Raw genomic sequence first — 19,115 nt, 5'->3', positions numbered from 1 at the left:
TGTACATATACATATATACACATACTGTACATATATATATATATATGTATATACGTATATACGTATATATATGTATATATATGTATGTATATATGTATACGTATACGCCAATACGTATACGCGTATACGTATACACGTGTATATATATATATATGTATATACATATATACATATACATATATACATATATACATATATATACATATGTATACATATATATACATATATATATATATATATATATATATATATACACATATACATACATACATATATATACATACGTATACATAAATCAATATCTGACGTCAGCCAAGAAGTTATTTAGCCTTTCTCAAACCAAAGAAAGACAATTGATGATGTACGTAATTATAATGCGCCTTTGGAAAAACATATTTCTTCACAATGAAATACTTTTATGCAACAAATTCCATTCCTGGGTTCACGCTAACCGATCGCCAAGTCGCCATGGGCGAAAACAATTTTGAATTGGCGAAACAAAAAACAACTACTTTAGCCTTTTTGGCGAAAGCTTAAAAAAAATAAAAATGTTTTTTTTAAATACTTGCTGAAATACATTGTTTCTTTCGTCCGACCTCTCCATAGAAATATTTTTCCGTCGGCACGATCAAGGCCAAGATCTTCATTTTACGCTAGGCCTACTCCATTGCCAGTGCCATGCGACGTTTATGTGTGTTGTTCTATTAGTGTGACTACAAACGCCACTGTGTGCATCGCAAATTATTTGTTATTTTAAAGTGGGCAGCGTAACAATCAGTGGCTGGATGGTAACGACTACAGTACCGACACAAAATACTGCATTTTTACCTGTGCGCAGGCATCGTAGATACATCGTAGCCTGATGATATAAACCATCTAAGCAAGGCCGGCTACGCGAAGCGAACCTACGAAGCAAAAGCATGTTGTTTATTTGTATGTGCAGACAGACTGCTGTAGCTTTCTGGAATAAACAATGTATTGCTTGATAATTTGTTAATGACAAGCACAAGTTTAGACCGTTAATTTAAAGTATGGAGTTCTTTTTCAATAAGAAAAACGTACAATTGACTTCTGTATTTTTTTTTTATTTTTTATTTTTTTTATTAATTAGCCTGGCCTAGGCTAGCCTATTTTTTTTATTTACAATTATTTTACCTCTTTAACTGTTAAAAAAGATGCCATCAATGACAATACACACACGTGAAAAGATTGTTCATCAAATAATACTTTGTAGCCTTGATTTAGTACGATAAAAAATCAATATAGAGAGAGTTAACGTCCGTTAATTGTAAAATTACCGAATGTCACATGTAAAACTAAATGGAAAATGAAACTTGGCAAAATGCCAGTTCATCTTGTCAACCCCAAAAATCCAGCATCGGACAGAGTGCGCGCCAATCAGAACACAGTAAAGTGTGTTAAAGGGTAACCTCGTGGCAAATGTTGAAAAGGTGTGAGCGACAGTAAGTAAAAGACGAAGAAAATGCGGTCTATCATGACTAGCCTTACTTCGGCAAAGTAGTGATTTCTGTAGTTCATTAGTATTGGATCGCTTAGCAGGTTCTGCCTCAAATTACGGTAAACAATAAACAACGTGATCTTAAGTAGAAATCGTAATAATTTGTACATGATTTGTCATCAATATTAGTATTTAAAAGAAGAAAGTTCCTACTACCAGAACAATATCAGATCAAAATTCTCCGAATTGGAAAGTTAACCAGTATAAATTACTGTCCACTGTCCTCCTCTATGACATCGAAATTCGAACATACTGACGGCCCACTAGGCTTACCTAGCTATCGAACTAAACACAGTTTTAAAACATGATCGATCTAATAATAATGTAGGAAATAACAAAACAATAAGTTCTAACATTGTTTATTAGTAAATTGCAACATTTTTCACGTGCTGAAAGCTGGTAAACTATATTTCAATATTGTTAACGCATTGTTTATGAGCCCGACCATCCAGCCTAAGAAGTTTGCAAAGCTAATTAAAATAATAATGTCCTTCGTAGTGGTTCGTAGCTACGTTCAAAATATAACCTACGAGCAGATTACGAGAGGTGACGCGCAGATACGAAACAGTACTGTAATTCCTGTCTGTACTGTAATTTCTATGTTCACGACGGTCGGCTAGCTGTTAGCGTGCCCCAAATGCCCAAGTGCACACACAACAGCAGAACTAAAGCAGCCGACTGCCGGGTAAATAATGGCTTTCGAGCTTGGGGGTTTTTACTTGAATGCTTGAATGATTTCAATGTCAATGGCTAGGCCACGATTTTTTTTCCGTACGAAACATTTGCATAAACTTCACTCGGGCCATTTAAGTGCATGATAAGTGGCTAAAACAATTTTTAACATTTTAGCCAATTTTGGCTAAACAAATATCAAATTGGCTAAAATTTTTTTTTTAACTTTAGTCAATTGGCTAAACAAAAATGAAAGTTAGAGTGAACCCAGCATTCACTCACCGAACTGTCTACTTATATCATAAACCTCTACATAAATATCTTCATAATTACAGTACAAAATATTTCAAAAAGTTACGTACACAACAAACCTTACAACAACCGTATTTCCATTAATATCACTGTACACGACATCACACCTTTCCTAACTGTTAAGTGAACATAACAAAAAAAGGTCTATGATGATGCATACAACTAACTCTAACTTTAAACGTTTTTCTTTATGCTCAATACACATAACAACACTCCACACAACCTCCACCCACCGACAGCAACATTGCCAGCTATTGTCAAGTGGGCTATTGCATCATTGATGATCTCGTTTAAATAATTTGTTGTTTATTTATTTATTTGAACATACACCTTTGAATCGGTGGCACTCAATATCAATTGGTGCGTTCGTACAAACAAAAACAAAAAAAGGGGAAAATTTAACAAACAAAATAAATAACAATCGACTGTAAATAATATTACAAAATTAAAGAAAGGTAGAAAAATAACATACGAAATTAGATGAGATAACATTTCACTTCGCATTTCATACTCAGAAATATTTACAGGTCAACTGTAAAGTAAATGCTTAAAATAACTAAGCTACAAAATATAAAATCTAAAGATGAAAAAGTCTTACAACAAAAAGATAATACCAAGGTAGACCTACAAAACTTAAGGAATACAGACTACGATGTAGAGTCCACTTGTGGTAAACAAAAAAATTAACATTACACAATTTGATAAGCAACGATACATTTACAGTAACCTATTGTTGTGAATTTTTTAGTTGTGAGCGTTTCTCCCAAGCATTCATGAAAATTCAGAAATTATCAAAAATAGAGGTAGATTCATCACAAATAAAAACTTAATCTCCTCCTAATACATATTGAAGTTTAATATCGTCATTTGTTGTTGAAAAAAGTGTTCATGTATCATAATCGTTACAAAGTAGAAGGTAATTTTCAAGATTTGTTAATGGCTGTACAGTGTAATATCTGTCTCTTATACACATCTTCTCCATAAAGAGCCTCTTTAGGTGTATACCACCACCATTTTTCAGAAGTTCATTGGTTATTCCATCTACTCCAGGAGCTTTATTATTTTTAGCAATTGAAAGAGCTTCTGCAACTATTTCATTATCAATATTAATGTTAAAAAGTAAATTTTCATCATCTTCATTATTTACATCTATTTTGCTTGAGCGCATCTCATTAACTGCCCTCCGTGTCAAAAAGGTAAAACAATCATTACTTTCTTCAACTTTACCTAAGCTCTTCCAATAGTCCCTAACAGTATCAAGAATTTTGTCTTTATCACACGTTGTTTCACCAGTCTCTGGGATTTTAACACAGTTAATACCAGACTTGCCATGTTTATCATTTGACCCTTTCAGAATATCCCAAAAATCTCTAGAAGAAGGTCCTCCCATTTTAGCCATCTCAACAGACTTATTGACCCTGTATTCAGTTATTTTTTTTTAGAAATAAGTTGATTGCCTAAAATTCGTTTTTCTTGGTATGAACACGAGCAGCTTCCCTACGTTCTGTGATTGCACTTTTAATCTCATGATCAAACCAATGTTTGTGCTTTTTACTTATTTTTTAAGTACCAATGCCATTCTTAGCTGCAGCGTTAACAATATTTTTCCATGAATCCCATAACATGTCAACATCATTAAGAGTATCTACATCCCAGTCGGAAAAGCCCCTTTCTAGATTATTCTGGTAATTAATAAAATCTTGTGTTCCTTTAGTGTTCCATATATTATCATAGGAACAATGGCTAACATGGGTGTTTAAATTGGTATCTAATTCTAATATTTTTCCATGAATCCCATAACATGTCAACATCATTAAGAGTATCTACATCCCAGTCGGAAAAGCCCCTTTCTAGATTATTCTGGTAATTAATAAAATCTTGTGTTCCTTTAGTGTTCCATATATTATCATAGGAACAATGGCTAACATGGGTGTTTAAATTGGTATCTAATTCTAACAAAAGTGTATTGTGATCGCTTCCTGTGCCTAGCTTCCTACCCTCATCAACAATAAACTTTATTGTATTATTCAAAATAGTTTTAGAACAAAGCATGTAATCAATAGTGCTTTTTTGGTTACCCTTACACCATGTAACTACACCTTCACATAAGTGAGAACGATTTAAAATATACATATTAGAATCATCTTTAAATTGAAGAAGTCGAGTACCATTACTATTAATATGTGGGTCACCATTAGGAATTTCATGACCAATCCTACCATTAAATTCCCCCATTATAAGAATGGACGGGTCACAATCATTTGTATGATTTTCTAGTTGAATCACCTCTGAAAGTAATTGGTTAGTTAATTCATCTGCCTTTTCATTATCAACTTCATTGACTGGATAATAAACAACTGATAAGTACAAAGGTGCTGATTTTGAATTATTAATACATATTTTTATCCAAATTCTTTCAAAATCATCTAGCTTTGAATTAAAGACATTATCATCTACAATGGTAACATCTTTTGATACAAATATTCCAACACAACCACCTTTTTTATACTTCCTACATTTACACGACCAATTATATCCGTCAATGTGAACATTATTATTATTGGTTAGAAAAGTTTCTGCTACACCAAAAACTTGAATACCATTATTTGTAATTAATTCAGATATCTCACAAAGTCGTGCAGAAGTTAACCTATTTACATTATTGAAAGCTATTTTAATATTACTACATTTGTTTTTACCCGATACCCTTGATTTCCTACTGCGTCGGTGTCTTCTTCGCGGTTCTTGTTCTTCGTTTATAGATACATTATGTTGTTGTGTTTGATACTCATTGCAGATGGATACCATTGCAACAGTAAAGGCATCAACCATACGCTCGTCGGTTCTATATCCAAAGAGCCTTCGAGTAATTGTGGTAAACACAAAAGAAGATGGCAAGAATCGGTAGACTTTTTATCGGAGAGACAGTAAGTAACTTACTAAATAAGAAATTTTAATTGTAAATGTAATACTACAGTATAAAACATTAAGGACAAACTATTGAGGCAAACATACATGTTGTACAACATTGTCATTGATTTTTTTGAAATAGGATAAATGTTTTTCTTATATTACTATTATGTGAAACAAATGTTTCTTTATATAGTTGGACTGATGTGGTATGAGTTTTCAATTTTTAATGAGCTTAATAATGTGGTATGAGTAGTCAATTTTTTATGAGCTTAATATTTCTACTTACATTTATTACTGTGCCCTGGACACTCACTAGCTGTCGGTGCTCTGGATCGATTTTCTTAATTTCACTAATGTGTAGTACCGGGGCTGTCATTGGCATGATCAGATTCTCAGCCTGTTGCTTAATGTCATCGGGCACTAACAGACTGTGTGCTGGTGCAACATATGAATTGCGTTTAAATAATAGACATGCTGAAGAATAGCCTTTCTCAAAGTTCCTGATTACAATAGTTTTTCCATAACCAAAAGTCTTTTGGTCGTAGCATATCATTTTAATAGGACCTGTTTGGTCGCAAAGAGCAATATCCAAGCGATTGCCATCTTCTTTTGTGTTTACCACAAATATTCGAAGGCTCTTTGGATATGGAACGACGAGCGTATGGTTGATGCCTTTACTGTTGCAATGGTATCCATCTGCAATGAGTATCAAACACAACAAATTATTTAAAAAATACATAACTTAATTTGTGATTTAAAGTCGAAAAATACAAAAATAGAACAAACGATTATAAATGTTAATTTAAAATATATATATTTGGGTCACTGATCATAAAATTGTTTTTAGCAATTTTTTATATGAAAATCTTTTTTTTTTTTTTTTTTTTTTTTTTAGGAAAAGAGGCACATACACTGTATGTTTCTGGTAATTGAATTAAAAATTAATATAAAATAAATATTGACAGAACTACTGTAGTTGAAGGTATCTGGTAGTGTTAGTGTATGTATGGAGCTCGTGGCTTATGTATCAGCATTTAAGTTTCAATTATTTAACGGTATTCACACTGTGACACTCCTTAATGGTGCAACAATAATTAAAACATGAAAACAAACTAAAAAATAAAGAATTTGAAAATACCAAGATCATTTGAAACTTACCAAGATCAAATTGCTGTGGTTTATCTTTCCTTTTTTTTTATATCATGCAATATCGGAATAAGAACACGATCCAATGTGAAATCCAATGTATAACTGACACTATTACAGTTGATGCTGATGAATTACACTCGTCTAATGTAAGTTTCTTTCACTATTGAACCATCTCATGTGTATTAACCTTAGTCCCATGATTAACTACTATGTAATTGTGGAATGTTTTTAATTAACAATACTGTTTTCTTTTCTGGGGTCTATATACTTTCAGCAGTCTGTTATATTTCGACACAATTTTTTCTTTCTAGAAATACTGTATTATATGATTTTTGACATAATTGGTTTTATTTTGCTAATATTGCACATTGTTTTATTACCTAAATGGAAGGAGGTTTTTGCCACTGAAATTGTGTGCACTTTTTTTTACAATACATGTTATTTAGTATTTATAAACTATGATATAAATGTGATCTAGAAGTGTGTCCTTGGCAGTAGTAGAATCGGTTATGAGTTGGTTATAATGCCTAAAAACAGGCAAAACACTTTCTTTAATTAAGTTGTGGTTAAAATCACCTACGATTAAGCTGTATTTGGTATCTAGCAATTCAGTTTGCGCTGTGATATCACTTATTTCAGTACTGAATGAGCGCATTCTTGTTGCTACAGGCTTGTATATCACTGTAACCAGTAAGTTTGTTTTGCCAAACGTTTTTATAGTGAGTACATCAAAATCTGAAGTTACAAATGGGAGAACAGAATAATCGATTCCATTTTGCATATACATGGCGACACCTCTACCATGTCTAGCCTTAATTACTTCGAATGAGTATCCTTCAATTGAAAAAGAATCTAAATTGCTATCGTCAGTAATCCATGTTTCAGATAAGCATATCACATGGGCTTTTCTGATTTTTTTTTCAGGTCTTTTATATGTCTGTGTAAACTTTGAATGTTGTGATGAGCTACAATGAAATATTTATTATGATCGATTTCTATTAAAGGATTAGCTTTACATATAGACATGAGTGCGAGATTAGCAGCAATATGTGGATTGAAAAAGATGTTAGAGTCCTTAAAATCTAGCAAATATATTCCATTGAGATGAGTAACTCGACTTAGTGCTACATAGGCCATTGGTGCTTTTCGACCTTTCAAAGAAATCACAGCTTGATCGGTTGTTTGGCCTTGTACTTTGTGGATAGTAACAGCCCATGCAAGTTTCAATGGTATCTGTTCTCCTGTGGTAGTAAATGTCTTTCCTTTAAGCTGAAACGACTCTTTGCGTGGTTTTATAGGAACACAGCCTGCATAATGAGGTGGTATGAACTCTGTAGCTTTTGCTTTTGTTCCAATACGGTCACTATCAAATTTAACATACACAGCTGTTGGCATGTTTTGGGAATTGCAGAATTCTATTCCTTTAATTATTCCAGACACTTCATTACATAAGCCATCGGAAACATCTACATTCGCTATGAACATAGTACGAGCGCCTACTGCCAGCTTTAGATTAGATGCCCATGATGTGTCATCTTTGCGCGTAGTATTATGTGGAGTTTCATGCATTTGAATGATTCGTCCATCTCTTTGATCAACATCGTTTGCCTTTATGATGAACGCTTCAGTTTTCATTGTGTCTATCGACATCTTTGTTAAGATAAAAGAGATGCAGTGCATCTAAAGGAGCTCTTAGACCATTCGTGATTTGAGTAAATCTTCATCGGCCTTTTCAAGTGTTCAATAATTCGTCTAATGCGAAGTCTGTTAAGCATTTGAGCGAAAACAGCATCATCTCTCTGCCGCATAATTTCGGTCAATTCAACAATTTGAAAGAGTGAGTTCCACAGATCTTTCAAAATTCTTCATGTGGGAAGCAAAGTGGAGTTGGTGGATATATTGGTGGCAATTGGTAAAAATCACCTACTGCTAAGATAGACACATTACCAAAGAAAGCAGAATTCGATGTTCCTTTAATTTGCTGCAAACGGCCATGGATGTACGACAGAAGAGTTACACTGACCATCGAAATTTCGTCAATAATTAGTAATTTTAAATGCTGATATTTGATGCGCAACGTATTTAAACATTGCTCGCCAAGTGGTCTGTAATACTTTGGGGACTTGGCACCGATCTTTAATGCTGAACAGATAGTTTCGCCGGATATATTAAATGTAGCTGTTCCAGTATGAGCAAGTAGCACATTACCAAAGAAATATAATATTGTCGGCAGATTCTGTTGTGGATGCGAATGTCTTGTGAGCATAGTACTTGATGCATTTAATAACATGCGATTTTCCGGTTCCAGCACCGCCGGTGAGAAATATGTGGAATGGTAGTAGAGTATGGTCTATTACTTTATTGTTACACCATTTTGAAACATGATTAAACAGCTGACGTTGTTTTTCATTCAATGTTTGCATTAGTAATTCCGCTTGTTCTTCTGTAATTTCAGGACTACAGGTTTCAATAGCGCATCTAGGTAAATTATGGACTTCAGATTGAAGTTCAGGAATTTCAATATCAGCAAAATCATCATCTGAATCATCAAATCTGTTATTGTCTATTTTCTTATTAAGTTGTTGTTGCTGTTCTCCTTGTGGATTTATGAGAGCCCATGCATCTTGTAGGTCTACTGCATTTTGAAGTGCGTTCCACGCCTCATCAAGTTCTTCTGTATTTGGCTCAAACTCGGACATGTTTTCTTTAACTATATCTCGCACTCTTACCTTTTCACCATTAATGGTTTCATAACCATCTAAGTGGTATTGTTCATATTTTGCATAATTGCTTGGTTTGAGGATTTTTCGTCTGTGTGGAAGATATAAACGGAGCATGTTCTTATGGTAGGCTTCACTATCTCTCTTTATTGACACCCTTGGATAACGAATAACTGCTGGTTTACCCTTTGAACGTTCTTTCATTTTGATTGAACAATTTGCTAACATAATAGGTATGTTCTGATGACGTTTAGTTTCATTGTAAACAACATTACCAGTTTTGACACTTGATAATTAGTTGAGAAAAATTTTGCCATGCACATTTCATTGTACTGTGCTGTGTTTGGTCGTCCAATATATTTTTCAATGTGTGTTGTCATGCACACTTGCTCAGAATTTCCTGCATTTGCTTGTAGTTGTTTAAGTGGCAAAGATATTTTCTGTCCATTCAAATCGGTTTGAAGAAAAATGACGGTCCGAGAACTGTTCTTTAGTGGCATACTACAAACAAGGTAAATGGCGTTCATGACACTTATTTCTCTGTGCTGCAAGTAGACACTGCCAAGTTTTCTTAGTTCTGAAACCGCTTCCATATTTCCTTCTCTTGCTTCTCTTTGTGCATTTTTTAACAAGTCGCCCATTTCTCTTACAGATTTGGTAAGGTACGAAAGCATATACACGACAACTGAGTAGGGATCTAAACAATACTGTATGTCCATATTTCCATTCCAGCAACGAATTAAGTGTGGGTTATAGTTGTTAATCCATTTCTCTCGTATTTGCCTCTTTAAATATAGGGTGCTCTTTTTTGCAACAAGTGCCAACATTTCCTCAAATCCAGACTGTGTGATGTGTTCAGATTGGAGGATCTGTTCAACATCTAAATCATCATTACCTTGGACAAGTATTTGCTTAATTTTCCTGAGGGTTTCAATCGCTTTGACTTTCTTTACTGTTATATTTATAAAAGCTTCTAGATATTCTGGATCTTTCTCATTGCCTTCTATTGGTGCAACTGGTCTGCACATCTACATTTCTTTTTCTGCACGATTTTGTGTGGTTTTTACTGTGAACTTGGGTACTCTTTACTATTTCATGCAATTCCTCATCACATTCTGGTGGAAGTTCACAAGATATATATTGGTCAATAAACTTTGTAACATCCTCATCAGTATCCTTGTCAAGAATAGGTGCATCCTTCACCCACAGAATCATGTGAATGTGTGGTCATCCTCTTTGTTGAAACTCTGTTCTATAATAATAATCTTCAACGTCTCCAATTGGCTTAGTTGGGGAGAGTATCACATCATTAATAAGAGTACGTACTCTTACCTGAAACATTTTGGCTGCAATTGCAGGATTAGGCATGATGATATCACAATGATCTTTCCATGACATGTTTTTATGTTGTTCTTCAGTCATTGGTGGTTTTCCTTGTGCAAAAAGTATTGTTTTGTCTATTTCAATCCAACGTCTATCAGCAGCACTGAACGTTACAAAGAATGTTGGCATACCTAATTGACGTATCATTGCAAAGACATCTAGTTTCGATCTTTCCCAATAAGCAGGTGTTCCTCTTATCTGAGCAAGAAATCTATATCCTGCATCTCTTTTTATAAGTTTTTTTTACCTCATCATGATTTTGCAACATAGATGCAGTAATTTCTTTACCATCAGATGTTTTTGTTGAGTCTATTCTAAGTGCGATTGAAACATTGTTATGAATTTGATGAACCTCCATGGCATACAAAGCAAAAAATATATACTCAGGGTTTCTAGCAAATCTGTTATCAGCTGAAAAAATTCGAGAATTAAAGTAACGTGAAGGTGATAACTTCTTTTCTCTATTCTCGTTGTAGGTATTTGAACCATCGGAAAATTCGGTAGGAAAACATTTTGCTTCCATTTGTAAAACTTTTTCAGGTATGTTGTCTTCACCAGGAGTGACACTCAGAATTGATTCATCGTGTTTGTCTGTAAATACTGAGCAAAGTCTACAGGATGTAGAAATGAATAAAGTGGTGCTGAGGTATTTGTTACGTTGTTATTTTGGTTTGACTCATTATCGGATTGATATATGTGAGTTGTGAAAATTGAGTCAGAACTAGAGCATGGTTTAGTATTGCCATACTTATTTATACTGGAAATGTCAGGAAACTTATCAGCAATGTCTTCACTGAGTCGTTCAGCAGTTGTTGCAAAATCAATGGGTATTTTATCATTATGTGTTTGCACTTTCTTGTGAATATTCATTATTACATCATTGTTGTTATCCTCTTTAATTTTACTGTGTTCAGAATCTCTTTTTTGCACACTTGAATCATCACAGTCTTCGTAGATTACAGTGTCATCCGATTCAGTGCTCACTTCAAGAATGTTGTCATGCAGTTGCTCTTTGCTGCAAATTAATTGATCATCCAATAAGGTTTCAAATTCAGAGAAATTTATATCAATATTTTCATATTCTGGATTATTTTCTTTTAGCCAGAAAAGAGCTTGCTTTACTCTAAATGGACTGATGTCTCGGCACATATGATGACTTTTATACTCTAATTTTCGCTTCAATTTCACCCTGACAAGACTTTGTTCTGTTGGCAGTCTTGGTAGGCATTGAGCAGTGCTATTAACATTAGATTTCACGCATACAACTTGTCCATTTATACCCTATTGAGCGCCTTTGATTAGTGAAATCATTTTCATGAAGAGTATGGCTGGAGAAATGTGATGTTTTCCTATATATTCAACTGAGATAATTCAAGCGATTGGTCTTTCAGTCCTAGTTTATTAGTAGTTCATAATGTTGGCACAGTAGGCTTATGGGATGACATATTAATGTGACAAGTCTTACAGATCCACAGGTTTTTATTCTTATCATCTAATGAAGGTAAGTCCTCTACAGTTGTGTTTGCTGGTATACACTTAACAGAATGGAGTGATATCTGTCTCTATCAAATGATGTAACTTGTTTGAAGAATACTCTGTTACAGATTTTACAAACGTATGTCAATTGGTTTTTGTTACACGTTTTCTTGAAATTTTCTATGACAATCTCTATATCAGACCCTTTTTTATATCTATTTGATAGAACTTTCTGTCGTTTCCTTTCACTGTTTTCAGGAATTTGGTATGAAGCCTTTGATTGCTTTCGCACCTGCTGCCGTTTTCTCTTAGCGTTTTCAGGAATTTCATATGAAGCCTTTGATTGCTTTCGCGCCTGCTGCCTTTTTCTCTTAGCGTTTTCAGGAATTTCATATGAAGCCTTTTGATTGCCTTCGCGCCTGCTGCCTTTTTCTCTTAGCGTTTTCAGGAATTTCATATGAAGCCTTTGATTGCTTTCGCGCCTGTTGCCGTTTTCTTTTAGTGTTTTCAGGAATTTCATATGAAGCCTTTGATTGCTTTCGCGCCTGTTCCCGTTTTCTCTTAGCGTTTGCAGGAATTTCATATGAAGCCTTTGATTGCTTTCGCGCCTGTTGCCGTTTTCTCTTAGCGTTTTGAGGAATTTCATAATTCTTTCTCCATTGTTTTGTTTTCATGAAACGTAGTTTTTCCTTTTGCTCTCTTGATAAATTCTGAAACCACTTTTGATATCTTGAAAGTCGACTGCTTATTGTCCGACACTGTTTAGATCTACTTACATTCGCCTTAAAATCTAATGCGATCTCATTTTTGTTACATGTAGTATGGAAATATGTATCATTTGGCCATGTCGAACATCCTGGTTCATTTTCTACATCTATTGCAACGTTATCTTCATTCGTATCACGTAGGTTGGCATTTATGGAGAGTGGGTGAATAAGAAATCGTCTATCTCGTAAATGTAACTTTTCAGCCAATACTGATAAGTACAGAAAAAGTCTTTGAATTTTTTCAAAATATAACGTAACAGCTGCTCCTTCTGATGTAGGAAAACCGAACTCATCTCGACAATGAGAATCAAAAAATATGTATTGGTCTGTTGCTTCGTAATAATAAATAGCCATCATGTATGGTGGAAGTATTAATATGTTTGTGTTAGACACAGTAAATGCCGCTTGTAATTCTATGTCAAGCGTTTCAAATACACTATTGGGATTACTATCTAAACTTCCATATCGTTCAGACTCATAACGAACTGTGTACGATGTATTACCTATAGTACGATTTGTCGGCAATTCTTCAGTATTCAGATATTCATTTACGAAACAACCAGCCTCATTAAGATCATGGCAGGTATCTTTGTAAAGTTGATCACCATGCCGTAAAATCAGATCTAAGTCATTTGATGTCATGGTCATTTGAATATCTGGGGCACAACATAGCATTGTTAATGCATTACATGAGCACTGAAAACCCCTTGATTGTTCACTGAATTGCGAATCTCCCTGATGAAAATGTGGAAAAATACGCTTATCATATTTGATTTTAATATCATTTACAATCTTTTGTACACTTTTTTGTTTATTGACTATTTTACATATAGCATCTCCATTACCAATTTGATTTCCAGATTTCCTATCTTCCATTACTTGCGATTTCTTTTTATTCAATGTTAATTTGACATATGCTTTTTTTGATCGCCGAGGCATTGTAAATTGGCAGTCAAAATAATTCAAATAAACTAATTGCAAATTTGAACAATAAAAAATTCTAACAATATTCTATAATGGCACCTTTAATATATATTTATAAGAGTTTAAATGTAATTGCTATAATACAACCTTGGTATACTATGCAAACAGAATACAAATTCAAAACTAATGTTAAAACACAACTCTAAAACAGTATGTACAATTTTAATACAATAGTCTTTCTGATGGATAAAGACCTATAGTATAATTGTTGAGGGACTCGCTTAGAGTATACATAAAAAACGTCCGTTCCAACAATTGCTAAAAATGTTGTAAAATTTCAGCTGCTTAAAGCCAGCCTATTGTAATCCTGGAATTGACGAAAGTAAACCAATGTTTTGATAGTCAAGTGAAATGTAGAATTTAGCATTACCCGTGACAGGTTGTATGTGCATTGAACTATGTTCGACACCATACGGAACCATGTACATCATTTGCTGCATAAAGACAATAAAGCAATGTGTACATTTTTGCCATGTTTGACCATTATAAAGAGGTTATGAAAAAAATGTAGCATATATATCATTTTTACTCTGAACGAAGAAACATTTGCATTATTATTGTTTAATAATTAATTAATTAATTAATCATTGAAAGAATAACTTCATCAGGTAATGAGTAACCATAACATACAAAATAGTACCGGTAATAGATATGAGTATACAAATTTTGAAATAAAAAATAATATTTATTATAAAATATTTTAATTATTATCAATCAGATGCAACATCACTTTTGCTATTTAAAGTGTGAAATATTGTCATTTTAATTATGGGTAACAATGCACTTTGCAAATTTTTTAATTGTAAGTTTGTTCAATGCTTAATTCACATGGTTAATACGAAGCTGTTCCATGTAGTCAAAAGAGTAGTTCTCTTGTCTGCCACATGTTGCCAAAATAACACGGAATACTGATTTTTAATATAAAAAGTGTGCTAAATGCATAGTCCGGGTAAGGGATGATGCATTTAGAATCCAATGCTTGAGGAATTGTTTAGTACTGTATCACATTTTTGTTGAAATATGGCCTGAAAATATGTGTTTTATTGATTTTGTCCCAAAATTGACTATCAAATTTTCACTAAAGTATTATACATTTTATATGGATTACAACAGAAAAAAAGTAGTTTGACCAAGAATTAGGGAACGGTGAATGAGATATACTGTAGATTTTTATCAATAAAAAATTTGGTTAAGGGGGCATACCGCTCTTTCTATCACCTTCCTTATCTCATTTATAGTTCTCCAAACTTTTTTTTTCTGTCTTACAAAAATCAGTTCTCCAACATATCAAAACAGTTTTCCTCCACAGTCTGACTTTAAACAAGATAGAGCTACACTGATATAATTAAAGCTTCATAACATTCTGTTGAGGGAGTTTATCTAATTAAAAAGGGTCTTTTATGGACAAAAACATTTACTTTCACATTGGAAGTCTTTTCTTTTAGCAGTTCCAGTAAATTGATTTGATTTTCTATGCAATATTGCAAAGAAAGTGGCAAGCATGCGGCCCATGTAATAACCAAGAGTCCCAACATAATGTAATAAAGACTCAAGGGTCTTCCCCATGTAACCAACAAAGTGATAAACATGAGGCCCATGTAAATACTCGTTTTAAATCACGCTTCATGATTAACTATAGAAAAAGAATAATAAAATAGTAATAAGTTAAATACAAAATATTCTAATGTATAAGTTATTTCTACTGTACTGTATAAAAAGCTTATTACAAAGTGTACAACACAGCTGATCATAAAGGAAAGTGTGTGTTATGCACCCAGAATAAAAAGGCTATAATGAGGCATTACATATTAACAATAACTTAGTCTAAATAACACGTACATAATGAAAGGTCTACAAAAGTTAGTTAAAGTGCAGTACTTACAAGATGATGTAAAATTCTGAATTTGTTGTTTTTATGTTCCTCTATAATTAATAATCTGACCATCAGTTGAAATCAGTTGTAGCATATGAGAATGGAATGTTGGACAATGAAACGGGACACTATTTGTATCTGGGACATTCACCAGTTGAAATTTATCTGTGATTTACGAGCATCAATCAGAATCAGTTTATTTTGCTCACAGATTATGTGTGCTTTGACAGTAGGTTTTATTACATTAAACCTGCTGACAGATAAAATTAACCTTAGCATAAACAGTCTATGCTTAGACAAAGAATATAGGTTTAGGTTTAAAGTATACTGTAGGTCTGCTAGTACTATTTTTAATATGGTAAATATGATTATTATTATTAATATGACACTAAATCTTTAATGCATACAGTATGTGCCCATGACAAGACTGTGCTTTGTTATTTGTAACATAAGACTTTTATTATTATTATTTTAGATTTGTTACCCTAATTACCCCTATGTGACTATGGATTATGACCGGTTGAGCCGCCGACAAGTTGAGCCGCCGGTCATTTCTATGGAACGCCAAGCGCGTCTCTCAGTGAATGTAGTGCGTTAATTGCGGCGTATTTCAATTAAATTATTCGTTCTTGGTACTGTTGTTTGGGATGTATTTCAGTTTATTTACTCAATTATTTCAATTTATTTAATACTCGGTTTTTGCACTGATTTATTAAATATTTTTGGGACGTATTTCAATGTATTTACTTGTTCTTTCTATCGTTTTAATTTAAATTTTGTGAGTATTTGCTCAGTCAGCTTGCCAGATAGTAAAAAAAAAAAAAACTCCATACATTCTTATCATTTATTATATATAAGTGTAACAAATAGTACAAAAATAAAAATATATAAATACTGTATAATAACATAGGCCTAACACATTTAAATTTATTGTTTATAGTCATCTGTCTAATTCAGTCGGCTTGCCAAATAGTTAAAAAAAAACTCCATACATTCTTATCATTTATTATATATAATGATATATAATAAATATAATTTAATTTAATAATTTAACAAAATAGTACAAAAAACGAATAAGTTAATTGAAATACGCCACAAACCAAACGTAAAAAATAATCAAGTTATTACATTTTTAATACGATTTTGCATGAATAATAAATAATAAATTTAAATGTGTTAGGCCTATGTTATTATACAGTATTTACTATGGTTTTTGTAATTTATATACTTGTTTATTTTTTTTGTACTATTTGTTAAATTATATATAATAAATAATTTAATTAAATAATTTAACAAAATAGTACAAATAACGAATAAGTTAATTGAAATACGCCGCAAACTAAACGTAAAAAATAATCAAGTTATTACATTTTTAATACGATTTTGCATGACTATAAACAATAAATTTAAATTTGTTAGGCCTATGTTATTATACAGTATTTACTATGGTTTTGTAATTTATATACTTTTTATTTTTGTACTATTTGCCTATGTTTGCCTATGTTATTATACAGTATTTACTATGGTTTTGTAATTTATATACTTTTTATTTTTGTACTATTTGTTAAATTATATATAATAAATAATTTAATTAAATAAACAAAATAGTACAAATAACGAATAAGTTAATTGAAATACGCCGCAAACCAAACGTAAATAAACACATTTTTGATACGATTTTGCAATTATACAACTTCATTAATTTTTTTTTAAATGTACTACATAAAATTACATTTTTAATACGATTTTGCAATTATACAACTTCATATATTTTTATAAAAATGTACTACATAAAAATATCAAAATTCTAATTTTCAATTACACAATTATTATACATCACGAACGGCAATACGAGCAAATCAACAACTGACAAGACTGTGGGATAAATATGTAGCTGGTATCCGGGGGGTTCATTCACTGATGATCTTAATCCCAGGTGGTGAACTGACCAGGTTTGGTTGAAATCGGCACAATGGCTTGGCACCTAGTAGCGTTTTGAATTTTTACCACTACGGGCACCTTTAATAAAATCGGTCCAGTAGTTTGCCACGAGTAGCATTTTAAAATGTTGCCAGAAAGAAAGAAGGAAAGAAGAAAGAAACTGACTAGTAGCATTTTGAAATGTTGACAGAAAGAAAGAAAGAAAGAAAGAAGAATTTCATGTTTAGAAGGTCCTAAGGATCATTCCTGGTAAATTTGAGCTCAATTGGGCTATTTTGAAAATTTAACCCCGATGACCCCTATGTGACCCCTGATCTCAGACTGGGGTGTAGGAGGTATCACCGGTTCTTAATGACGAAATTTGATTGAATTTATTCTAATGGTTTGCCATTAGTAGCATTTTTAAATGTTATTATAGAGAACAAAAGAATAACCCTTTAATGACCTTTGACCTTAAATCGCTGAACACCATAACGTCCCTACCTTATGCCAATACAAATATGCCCAGGACAAGACTGTGCTATGTTATTTGTGATAGAAGTCTTTTATTTATTTTTTGGAAAGTTTTTTACCTTAATGACCCCTATGTGACCTTTGACCCCAAGCAGTGAACACCCCATGTATGAGAGGTGTCACCGATTATACTGACCAGGTTTGGTTGAAATCGGCACAACCGTTTGGCACTAATAGCGTTTTGAAATGTTGCCAGAAAAAAGATGAAAATTACCCCTTAATAACCTTTGACCCCTTATCCCTGAACACCTTATAGACCCTGCCTTATGCCAATGTATATGTGCAAACGACAAGACTGTGCTACGTTATTTGTGAGACAAGTAGTCTTTTATACGATTTTTGGTTTTTTGAACCTAATGCCCCTTATGTGACCTTTGACGCCAAGTTGTGAACAACACATAAATGGGAGGTGGCACCGGTCCTACTGACCAAGTTTTAATTAAATCGGTCCAGTAGTTTGTCACTAGTAGCCTTTTAAAATGTTGCCAAAAAGAAAGAAAGAACTAGAGATACTATGTTCAATAGAACATAAACCCAGTCATTTTTAAAGAGATAACCACTGTGACCTTTAATCTCAACTTGTGAACACCCCATGTTTGGTAGAACGTCTGTCTAATGCAATTGGTTGAATCGTTAGTCACTAGAAATACTTGATAATTTTCACTATAGTCCCTTGTGAATTTTTACCTATAGATGAAGAGTAGTTTTTCATGTTTAGAAGGTCCTAAGAATCATTCCTGGTAAATTCGAGCTCAATTGGGCTATTTTGAAAATTTGACCCCGATGACCCTTAGGTAACCACTGATGCCAGACAGGGGTGTACGAGGTGTCACTGGTTCAAATTTGAATGAATTCGGTTCAATCGTTTGCCATTAGTAACATTTTGAACCTTT

The 19,115-nt window shown here is 33.1% G+C and overlaps 2 protein-coding genes and 1 long non-coding RNA gene across 3 annotated transcripts in view; all 3 read right to left on the bottom strand.

The window, feature by feature from the left end:
• Positions 1 to 6,073, bottom strand: part of LOC117114674 — a 10,440-nt gene extending 4,367 nt beyond the window's left edge. The window contains exon 1 of the long non-coding RNA XR_004446413.1: positions 5,703 to 6,073. This is a non-coding gene — a long non-coding RNA (uncharacterized LOC117114674). The remainder of the gene's footprint in view (positions 1 to 5,702) is intronic.
• A 1,386-nt stretch (positions 6,074 to 7,459) lies between these two features.
• LOC117114668 (ATP-dependent DNA helicase PIF1-like) lies at positions 7,460 to 8,215 on the bottom strand. Its single transcript, XM_033258361.1, has one exon. It carries the CDS (start codon positions 8,213 to 8,215, stop codon positions 7,460 to 7,462), a length of 756 nt encoding a protein of 251 aa, XP_033114252.1.
• A 3,666-nt stretch (positions 8,216 to 11,881) lies between these two features.
• LOC117114672 lies at positions 11,882 to 16,307 on the bottom strand. Its single transcript, XM_033258368.1, has one exon. It carries the CDS (start codon positions 13,848 to 13,850, stop codon positions 12,534 to 12,536), a length of 1,317 nt encoding a protein of 438 aa, XP_033114259.1. The 5' UTR covers positions 13,851 to 16,307; the 3' UTR covers positions 11,882 to 12,533.
• Between the last annotated feature and the right edge of the window lie 2,808 nt (positions 16,308 to 19,115).

The sequence above is a fragment of the Anneissia japonica genome, unplaced genomic scaffold, assembly GCF_011630105.1.
Source record: "Anneissia japonica isolate Jap-2015-1 unplaced genomic scaffold, ASM1163010v1 scaffold2026_len185144_cov178, whole genome shotgun sequence".
NCBI classification, from domain to species: Eukaryota; Metazoa; Echinodermata; class Crinoidea; order Comatulida; family Comatulidae; genus Anneissia; species Anneissia japonica.
The sequence above is the reverse complement of the archived record's forward strand: the minus strand, read 5'-3'. Positions and strand labels throughout refer to the sequence as shown.